The following is an 11,650-nucleotide window of genomic DNA, read 5'->3' as shown; positions in this document are numbered from 1 at the left end:
TAATTTTATAAACTTTTTTTTATATAAATTGCAACATTTACAAACAGTTGAGAAATAATAATAATCAAAATTAGTACAAAAACAGTACAAAACAGCACCAGGGGGATGTAAACTCAATAAAGTAACTAAAATAGAATGCTATATATATATATATATATATAACAAAGTGCAAAGCCATAGGCTCACAGCCCATCCATGCAATAATAGGCAACCCGGCTATGACGTATTTTACGTAATCATTTCCCATGATGCCTTGCGCTAGGGCTTTACTATACAAAAGCCCGTAGTGTTGACATACAGCAGGCTGAAAATGAAGCTAGCGGATATCTAGCGGCGACTTCTCTCCGCTCGTTTAGTTCAAATGGTCAAATATTAAACGAAGGAATATTGTTTTTAAGAAACATATTATGTCCAGTCTTGGCGAGGACGCGCCTCCGTCGGTTCTATAAGTTGTCAGTGCCCGTCTGGATCTGGAGCTTCACAACCAGGCGATGACAGCGACTACCGCCACTCCACAGGGCATGAGAGACCGGTTACTGGAAGCCATTGACGTCCACAGCAATGTGAGTTCAACGCTTTCTTGGTAGTCCGAGAAGGACACGAAATGAGTCCCAAGTCTCAATGGTGGACGTTAGCAGCGAGGGAGGCTGAGTATTGTTTACTTGCTAATTAGTTTGTTGTGATCTAATCAAGGAGCTGACTAAGTAACGTCATGCATTCCACAGCCCAGTTGTTGACTGGCGTCAGTTTACTAATGTATGTCTTTCTACTGTATATGTGACGTTAAAGTAGCAAATAAGTTCATATGAAGAGATTCACAAACAAAACTGTCTTTGATGTGTCAATTCACTTAAAATGGATTGTAGTGACGTGCGATACCACTGATTTTCTTTACGATCCGATACTGGGTGAAATTCAGCGATAGCGATCCGATACCGATGCTTTGTGCAAATATACCTAATGTGTCTGGTAAAATTGATAAAGTGGTGTATGTCAAGTGCTGCTGCTCTACGGCAGTGTTTTTCAACCACTGTGCCGTGGCACACTAATGTGCCGTGAGATACAGTCTGGTGTGCCGTGGGAGATTATCTAATTTGACATATTTAGGTTGATTTTTTTTTTTGAAAACCAGTACCGTAATTATAGTCTGCAAATGATGTGTTGTTGTTGAGTGTCGGTGCTGTCTAGAGCTCGGTAGAGTAACCGTGTAATACTCTTCCATATCAGTAGGTGGCAGCCGGTAGCTAATTGCTTTTTAAATGCAGGTAAAAAGGTGTCTAATGCTTAAACCAAAAATAAACAAAAGGTGAGTGTCCCTAAGAAAATACATTGAAGCTTAGGGAAGGCTATGCAGAACAAAAGTAAAACTGAACTGGCTACAAAGTAAACAAAAACAGAATGCTGGATGACAGCAAAGACTTACTGTGGAGTAGGGATGTCCCGATCCAGGTTTTTGCACTTCCGATCCGATACCGATATTGTTTTTGCACTTCCGATCCGATACCGATACTGACCGATACCGATACTGACCGATACTGGCCTATCCGAGCATGTATTAAAGTTTAAAGTTATCTAGCCTACTTAGTTGTCAGAATCACATTGAAAAGGGTTTTAGTACTCTTGATAACAACTAGCCAGCTGAATTAGATGAGTTTGAATAATACACAATGGTTGGTAACAAGAAACTGACCTGTTTATTCAAGGATAAACACAAAATAGACAAAATTATACATGACAAACAGAAATGGCATCATTGAAACTAGTGCTGGGCGATATGGCCCTTTTTTAATATTGCGATATTTTAAGGCCATATTGCGATACACGATATATATCTCGATATTTTGCCTCAGCCTTGAATGAACACTTGATGCATATAATCACATCAGTATGATGATTCTATGTGTTTTGATTGATTGATTGAGACTTTTATTAGTAGGTTGCACAGTGAAGTACATATTCCGTACAATTGACCACTAAATGGTAACACCCGAATACGTTTTTCAACTTGTTTAAGTCGAAGCCACTTAAATTGATTCATGATACAGATATATACTATCATCATAATACAGTCATCACACAAGATAATCAAATTGAATTATTTACATTATTTATAATCCGGGGTGTGGACGGGGGCGCCGGATGTAAGTGTCAAAAAGACAGCCAAAAGAGTTTGATATGAGAATAAATCTAAAGTTAAAATATAGGGTAGAAATGCACCCATTTGCAGGAAATGTAGTCTTGATTTTCAAAATTTTCTTTCAAGGCTTGCATGTCTACATTAAAACATTCTTCTTCATACTGCATTAATATATGCTACTTTTAAACTTTCATGCAGAGAAGGAAATCACAACTAAAAAAATCACAAATTTTTTCATACGGTGTTGATGTGGAAATGTTTGCCTCGGCATTTTGATGGTGTGGACGTGTGGCACCGAATGGAGATAAGCGTCTCGACAGACGTTACAATATTTGAACAATGATGATGAAAACGGTTTTCTCTGTCGTGTCCGTGTGTCGAAAATTGTTATGCGCTTATTTTTGTATTTGATTTTGTGCGTGGCATATAATTGCTATGCGCAGAGGACGTTTGAGCAGTGCGCAATTGCACAAGCGCGCACCTTAGAGAGAACGTTGGTCACACGGCTGCGCTAGCATCACAGCTAACGTTAGCCATGCTGCTGCCTCTCTGCTCGGGGAGGACGTATACATATGTGACGTATGACGTGACAGTATGTGACGTATGACGTGACAGTATGTGACGTATGACGTGACAGTATGTGACGTATGTCGTGACAGTATGTGACGTGTGTAAGAAGGTGCGCTTGCTGTCTGTGAGAGGGAGACACAGGAAAGAGTGAGAAGAGCCTGTCGTGTAATGCCAGCAGCTAAAAGCAACTGTGTGAGAATCCACAGACCTGTGGATGTGTTGAAGGTGTGCTGGAAAATGCGCAACAGAAATTAGGGAGCAGCAGAAAAGTGGAATGTATTATTTAAATAGGTGCGTTGGAAAACACGGAGCAGAGTTGTTGTTTTTTTAACTGGATCTGGATCGGCATTTCCCCATGCCTTGCCGATACGCATTTTTTGGCAAATATCGGCGGCCGATCCGATCCAAATATCGGATCGGGACATCTCTACTGTGGAGCAAAGACGGCGTCCACAATGTACATTCGAACATGACATGACAATCAACAATGTCCCCACAAAGAAGGATAAAAACAACTGAAATATTCTTGATTGCTAAAACAAAGTAGATGCGGGAAATATAAGATATGAAACTTCTACAAGAAAATACCAACAAAAGAGAAAAAGCCACCAAAATAGGAGCGCAAGACAAGAACTAAAACACTACACACAGGAAAACAGCAAAAAACTCTAAATAAGTCAGGGCGTGATGTGACAGGTGGTGACAGTACACCTACTTTGAGACCAGAGCTATAGTGATGCATGCTTGGTTATGCTTTAAAGTCATATCCAACAATTGCGACAATGACTTTTAACCGTCAACTGAGTTTATGATTTCTGCTGGTGGTGTGCCTCCGGATTTTTTCAACGCAAAAAATGTGCCTTGGCTCAAAAAAGGTTGAAAAACACTGCTCTACGGGAGTCATCTTCAAACAATATAAAATCGCAGGGAAAAAAACAAATGACAGCATTATTCTTCACTTAATGTGTTCTCTTATTTATGTTCAAAGGTCTTAACTCATTCTCCTTCTATGCCACATCAATATGGAATGCACTGCCAACAGGTGTAAAAGAAAGGGCATCTCTATCCTCCTTCAAAACCGCAGTAAAAGAACACCTCCAGGCAACTACAACCCTAAACTAACACCCTCCCCCCACCACATCCCACCTCCCCGGATTGTAAATAATCAAATGTAAATAATCAAATGTATATACTTGTTCTTATGCTTTCTGAGCTCACCTGTATAATGCACATGTTCCTTGACTGCACTTAAATGTAGAATATATGGAGAATATATTTATATTATTCATATATTATGTAAAATATATTATATATATTATTTATTATTATTTATTATTATTATTGTCTGTTGTGAGGGAACTGTGGTGCTGAATTTCCCCCAGGGATCAATAAAGTACTTTCTATTCTATTCTATCTATTCTATGTTCACTGCTCGCTGTACATGTCCTACGAAGTCAGACCTACACTGTTACAATGTCCATTTCTCAGATGATATAATTGTTGATACCCCCTCCACATCCCACCCCCCGGATTGTAAGTAATGTAAATAATTCAATGTATATACTCTGATGATTAACTTATGTGATGACTGTATTATGCTGATAGTATATATTTGTACCATGAATTGATTAACGTGGACCCGGACTTAAACAAGTTGAAAAACGTATTCGGGTGTTACCATTTTGTGGTCAATTGTACGGAATATGTACTGTACTGTGCAATCTACTAATAAAAGTTTCAATCAATCAAAAAAATTCTGTACGTACAATAATGTCTCCAAATAGCGTACAATGAAAGGATACATACTGTACACTTGCTGTTTTATAATACTGAATGACTCATTTTATTTGCCAGTTCTTTTTTTAAATAAACAAATGATAGTCTTGCACATTACGTACAAAGAAAAAGTAGTTCCTAACAAGATCTCAGTAATTTAGTTACTTTACACTGTGTTCCTGATAATGATATGCATTATCTCAAATAACTAAAGAATGAAAAGTATCAATATTTTTAATTTGAGAATGGATATTAGAGCATAAAGATCTGGTTTCAGCGGTATCAATATTTCAGTATCGATCCACATATCACTAATGGATTGCTAATTTCAAGTTTCTTGCTTTGTTTTGATTGTTTAGCATTACAACAAATCTGGGATACTGTACATTGTACAATCAATAGCCATACAACATGACAGGGGTTCTAGGCTTACGAACAAGTTCTGTTTCTAAGACGTGTTGAAAGGAGGGATGGGTACATTCCACAATTTAATTGATATTCCAATTACCAGTTCCTGGGAATCAATGCCATTACTCAACGATACAAATTTTCAAGACTTTTCTGTGTGTTCAAATGTTTAAAACATTTTTTGATTTCTTTACAAAAATAAATGATATAGTGGACTTCGGATGCAGTTTAAATTCCAAGATGTTAGATGACAGTCATGTATAGGCTTCAGTGTGTTTCCTCATCCAGGAAGTAGTCTTAGCCATTCATTTGAATGTGCTAGTCCCACAAGATGTTTATACAGAAAATGTAGTATTTATTACACACCAGCTGGTGGATTGTAACACGCGTCTTAATGGGTTACCAAATTTGGAGGTGTTGAAATCTTAATGCAAAATTGCCTAAGCTAATTAAAAACATGTCTTTTGATTGATTGATTGAAACTTTTTATTAGAAGATTGCACAGTACATCCATCCATTTTCTACCGTTTATTCCCTTCGGGGTCGCGGGGGGTGCTGGAGCCTATCTCAGCTACAATCGGGCGGAAGGCGGCGTACACCCTGGACAAGTTGCCACCTCATCGCAGGGCCAACACAAATAGACAGACAACATTCACACTCACATTCACACACGAGGGCCAATTTAGTGTTGCCAATCAACCTATCCCCAGGTGCATGTCTTTGGAGGTGGGAGGAAGCCGGAGTACCCGGAGGGAACCCACGCAGTCACGGGGAGAACATGCAAACTCCACACAGAAAGATCCCGAGCCCGGGATTGAACTCAGGACTATTCAGGACCTTCGTATTGTGAGGCAGACGTTCTAACCCCTCTTCCACCGTGCTGCCCTATACAGTACATATTCCGTACAATTGACCACTAAATAGTAACACCCGAATACGTTTTTCAACTTGTTTAATCAATTCATGGTCTATAGTGTAGTCTATATTGTAGCCACAGTAAAATAGCACAGAGCTAACACAAAAAAGTGGAGCTTAACTGTATTTTGGAGCGCTTTCTTAGCGGAATTCCATCAGGGTCCACTCTTGAGTGCTTGACTGCGTGTTTCCCTGCCAAGTGCACCTGGATGTGCAGAAGTTGGAAGTCCATTTCTTTATACGGAATAACACACAAACACTGTAAAAGCTGCACGATCAAAATCAAATGTTAAAGAAAAATTCTAAATACACAAAACCTAAAGAAACAACTGCATGAGATAAATTCACCAGGCTACTGGGGAGCAACATCCCACAGTTCTGGCTGCCAAACAACAAAAGAGTGTCTCCTGGCTCTATTTTCTATCGCTCATTATGACTCCCGCTAGTCGAAGGCTGGGTTGCACTCCTCCATTCCTCGTCTTTCACGGCAGTGTTGTCTTGAACAGATTCCAATAATTCCCTTGTTGCTGTCACCAGACACAGTTGCTGTCTTTCACATTTAAAGTGTGGCAGGTGACCATAAATAAATAAACGTATGAGCAACAGTGTGATGGAGTCTGTTTTGTGAGTGTATATTATGCTCTAGAAATAGATATATGCTATTCTTAAGTTATGTCTTTTTAACTTTCAGTATATGTCTTTCATTCAAGGAAATGTGCACCCTTGTCAACTAATACCGTGTGCGCTCTGTAATGCCAGATGAAAGGAAAAAAATAAAAGGAACCCCTTACCCCTGGAGTGAATCCCCGGGTAGGTGGGTAACGAGTTGTATGATTACCACCATTAACTTATGCTAGCGTCGATGAAAGTGTGGGGAGTGACCCAATATATGGCCCTGAGGTAGGAACCAAATGCCAGGAATAATTCACTAGGAGCGACCCCCACGAATACTTGTCCCTCACCCTCAATAACCGTTGGCATTAAGGTATCGTCGGTTGGTCGGTTCTTAGTGCCAAGAAAATGTTTAATATAACGGGGTGTAGACTACTTGGTAGAATTTACTTATTGCCGTTGTATTGAGTCTTAAATCTCCCACTACTAATTAAATTTTAGGCTTTCTTATTTTTAAGTAATTAGTATATCTTAATTAAGTTACTGAGATTACAAAGTTTTATTTAAATTAGTGGTTATTATACCTTATTTATGTATACCTATGTATACCTTATTTATTATTATGCCAGAATGTTTACTAGAACAAAACCGCTTATTTGCATTTAGTCTCACTTGTGCCTTAAAGCAGCACAAGTATACTGCTCGGCATGCAGGTGCTCATTTGAGTCCCTATTCAAATGAAGCTTTAGCTGTATTTTCCCGGCATGTTCTCATAACCTTTTACAAGTATGTGTCTTTACAGGAGATCTCCAACATTGTGATTGTCATGGAGGTGATCTCTTTCCTGGAAAAATATCCAATTACCAAAGAAGCCCTGGAGGTATTTTACTAACGGAAGTTAATATAAAATGATGTTGCATTCAGGTTTTAAAAATCCTACCTGTCACAGGAAACTCGTCTTGGGAAACTCGTCAACGATGTCCGCAAGAAAACCAAGAATGAGGATCTTGCCAAACGGGCCAAGAAGCTCGTGCGGACGTGGCAGAATTTGATCAGTCCAGGAAGGAGCAACGTGTATTCCAAAGGTGCATCGTGGTCTTCTATTGCTGTAGTCAACCATTGCAGCCCCATGACAGCTGCCACTCCACCTTCAGGTAAAACAGGTGTGGAATTAAAGCACAGAAAGGACTTAAACAACTGGGAGAAATCATCAAGCAACAGGAAACACACTGAAGACTCGCAGGAAGGACTCTCGCCAGCAAAGATGCCTAAAAAGGCTGTAAATGGCAAAAGCCAATACCTGCTTTCAAGCAAAAACAAAAGTGGCGCCGACATTTTAACAGATTTATATCAGACTGTAAACAAGGACTTTTCTAAACTAAATAACAGTGGCAAGCTGCTAAATGTTAAACCTGCACAACCTCACCCGAGTAGTTCAGGGTCCAGCAAACCTCCGAGCGCCTCTTTGTTACTCAAAGCATCCGTTTTGCAGCAACAGCAAGCTGCCTTTAAGGAGCAGCACCAACCCAATATGTCCGTACATTTCAAGCTACAGGAAGGTGCAGCGCCAGCACAGAATATATGTAACCAAACACTGAGACTTGTGTCTACGGACACTCCCGTTCAGACCTTAAAGGGGTGTCTTCAGGGTTCACAGGAAGATGATGGCGCTTTTACTGATGTGGCGAACAACGGACAGAACTATAGGTTTCACGATGATGCCGTTAAACTAGACAGAGGAGACCTAGAGGACACTAAGCATGTTAGGTTAAAAGACCGGAGACTGATATTCAACGCTGTAACAGGTCAAATCCAAGCTTCCGTCAATAAAGAAAAGGAGAAAGAGAAACTACAGACAGAGCAACCAAAGCAGAATCCACCACTTCCTCTCAGTCTGTTGCAGCACACCGATTGGAAAGAGCTGTCGAGGAGCGAAATCATCCGCTCCTACCTTAGCCAGCAGAGTAGCATTCTGACGTCATCGGGCGCTCGCACTCCCACTGCGCACTTTTTCACAACAGACATACAAAGAAAAGAGGATGAGAAAACACACGAGTTGATATCCGAGCCCCCGAGCAGGGATTTACCCGGAGTGGGCAGAGAGATCAGCAATGAGGAGGTGCGGAGGTTACACACAGAGCACTGGTCAGGGGTTAACGGTTGCTACGACACACGTGGTGACTGGTACCAGTGGACACAGTGCATCTCCTTGGACCCACATGGGGATGAGAGCAGGTTGGACATACTGCCGTACGTCTGTTTGGATTGAAACTGGGAAGGTGTAAGGTTGCCGTTTTCACCACTGCAGCACATACCTTCTTCTGCGTTTTGTGCATGCAGATTGCATGACGATGGTAATCTGTAATTTCAGGAGCTTCAGCTGATTTGTTTCTGTGTTTGTGGGACTTCCAGCTAAGCCAAAATGCTTTGTACACTTTTAGGTCTGTTTGTTTGCGCGTACAAATTAACTCAAAAACACCTGAAAATAACAGGCTGTGTTTTTCTCAAAATTTGTGACTTTGACGAAAGACTGCGGCAAACTAAAGGATATACGGCGTCCTTCACATCGTGCTACAAATATTGCATTTTCACCACAGTGTCTGTTTTTTTAAGCATATCCTACAACTTTTATTGTCCTAAATTAAGCATTTTTATGCATAACAATTAGGGGTGTGGGAAAAAATCGATTCGAATTCGAATCGCGATTCTCACGTTGTGCGATTCAGAATCGATTCTCATTTTAATTAATCAATCCAACAAAACAATACACAGCAATACCATAACAATGCAATCCAATTCCAAAACCAAACCCGACCCAGCAACACTCAGAACTGCAATAAACAGAGCAATTGAAAGGAGACACAAACACGACACAGAACAAACCAATAGTAGTGAAACAAAAATGTATATTATCAACAACAGTATCAATATTAGTTACAATTTCAACATAGCAGTGATTAAAAATCCCTCATTGACATTATCATTAGACATTTATAAAAAAAATAAAAAAATAAAAAAAAGAACAATAGTGTCACAGTGGCTTACACTTGCATCGCATCTCATAAGCTTGACAACACACTGTGTCCAATATTTTCACAAAGATAAAATAAGTCATATTTTTGGTTCATTTAATAGTTAAAACAAATTTACATTATTGCAATCAGTTGATAAAACATTGTCCTTTACAATTATAAAAGCTTTTTACAAAAATCTACTACTCTGCGTGCATGTCAGCAGACTGGGGAAGATCCTGCTGAAATCCTATGTATTGAATGAATAGAGAATCGTTTTGAATCGGGAAAATATCGTTTTTGAATGGTGAATCGCGTTGAATCGAAAGAAAAATTGATTTAGAATCGAATTGTGACCCCTAAGAATCGATATTGAATCGAATCGTGGGACACCCAAAAATTTGCAGCCCTAATAACAATGGTTAAATCCAACGTGCTACAAATATTGCGGTTTCACCACAGTGTCTGTTTTTTTAAGCATATCTTACAACTTTTCTTGTCCTAAATTCAGCATTTTTAAGCATAACAATGGTTAAATGAGCTTAAAGTATTAATACTAAAGGTGTATTGGCCACAAAATGAGACCAAACCAATCAGAGCACGCTGTTCAGTTTTGTGGCCACAGATTGGCTCAGCCTCAGGAAGCATTAAACAAATGTAAAGGTGACTAAAGGTTGTTTCGTGTATCAATAGCTGTCATGTTGAAACTTTTAGTTAGAAGGTCCTTTTAAACATGTTGTTTAGGCTCTAGCTATGAAAATATTCCATTTATAATTAACGGTTTCTACTTGGCGGAAATGTATTCATCGCGGTCATGTCCGGAACCAATTAACAGCAATAAACAAGGGATCGATACCTCCAGTAATCCGTCCCAAAAGATCAGACAAAAAAACTGAACCGTACAAAAATCTAAGCAGTTTTTCCTCATAAGAAATCATGTAAATCCAATTCCAGAAACCCCATAAAATGAACACAAAACACTTAATAAAAATAATTGTTGTTTTACATGCAGAAAACAATGTGAAATACATAAACATGACTAATGAAATGTATAAAGGAACATTTTACATCGCTAATTCAGAGGTGTCAAAACTTTTCCACAAAGGCTTGACAATTAAAAGCATTCAGGTGCCATTTTGATATAATTTTTTTTATTTTGTAAAAAAAAAAAATACAGAAAATAAACAACACAAAACTTTGTGGTTTTGTGTTGTATGTTACAAAGCGTAGTATCAATGTCAACATTTCAACTTTTTCTCGTTACGTTACATCTTTTTGGTCTATTTTTTTTTTTTTAACATAATGTTTCTTGGTTTGATTTTATTTCGACAGTATGCTGTGGGCCAACAAATGGCCCCCGGGCGACACTTTGGACACCCCTGCTTTAATTGAAAACTCTATTGGGCACAAACCCAAGGGAGAAGGAGAGTGGAGCACCATCCGGACGTCCTCTTTAAACTCTTTAATACGAGTTATGTCGAGAATTCAATATCAAAGTGCTAACATTTACAACTTTTTTAGGCCCCATGGTGGGTTACTTTGCAGTCGTACTAAATAAAAAAAAGGGTAGAAACTGAGTCATTAGAAAATGGAGTTATTTTGTTTGGGCACACGATTCTGCGAAATGACAAGCATACAAACAGACTAGTTTATTATGTGCAATGTTTGGCAATAGGACGGCATCCAAAAACCGGGGCATAGTTTTGCTGAACATTTTCATCAAAAAAATAGGTACTACAGTATATATTTTTTTAAATCTTTTTGTCTCATTGTAAAATAAAAATAAGCCTAACTAAAGCTAAAACAAATTTTACAGCAGTTTTTATTGATTGTCCCCAAAGTTTATGGACCTGCTGTGTAGCTAGTTTGGTGGTTATTGTCTTTACAGGAGACACATTAGGGTAAAATTCACTCGGAACAAAGTATACAAATTCCCACTTGAATAGGGACTCTCAGGAGAAAGTCAAACATACAATAGGATTGCATAATTTCTGCAGATAATATTGCCTTTAATGAATTTTTTTTTTCCCCAAAAGTCAGCCTTTGTGATTGCAGAGAAAGTTGTATTTGTGATCGGTTGCAGAAAACAACATATTTACTATTATGTGTCAATAAAATGAGAAAAAAGCGATTCCCTGGTCTATATTTAATCATAACTTTGTAATCATCACACAGCAAGGTTTTTAATATGTGAGAACTGCCAACTTTTGTGGATTCTGTG

General features: G+C 38.8%; 1 protein-coding gene across 2 annotated transcripts in view; it reads left to right on the top strand.

The window, feature by feature from the left end:
* The first annotated feature begins 269 nt into the window (after positions 1-269).
* Positions 270-11,650, top strand: part of LOC133616517 (mediator of RNA polymerase II transcription subunit 26-like) — an 11,820-nt gene continuing 439 nt past the window's right edge. The window contains exons 1-4 of one of the 2 annotated variants that reach the window (XM_061975890.2): positions 270-563; positions 7,221-7,298; positions 7,368-7,503; positions 7,573-11,650. The exon at positions 7,573-11,650 is cut by the window's right edge and continues 439 nt beyond it. In XM_061975890.2, the coding sequence (XP_061831874.2) occupies positions 492-563; positions 7,221-7,298; positions 7,368-7,503; positions 7,573-8,687 (1,401 nt within the window). In that variant the 5' untranslated portion in view covers positions 270-491 and the 3' untranslated portion in view covers positions 8,688-11,650. Of the gene's footprint in view, positions 564-7,220; positions 7,299-7,367 lie in introns of both variants that reach the window. The other variant, XM_061975889.2, reaches the window with a different exon arrangement.

This window comes from Nerophis lumbriciformis, linkage group LG14 (genome assembly GCF_033978685.3).
Source record: "Nerophis lumbriciformis linkage group LG14, RoL_Nlum_v2.1, whole genome shotgun sequence".
Taxonomy (NCBI): Eukaryota; Metazoa; Chordata; class Actinopteri; order Syngnathiformes; family Syngnathidae; genus Nerophis; species Nerophis lumbriciformis.
This window is presented reverse-complemented; position numbering and strand designations above follow the sequence as displayed.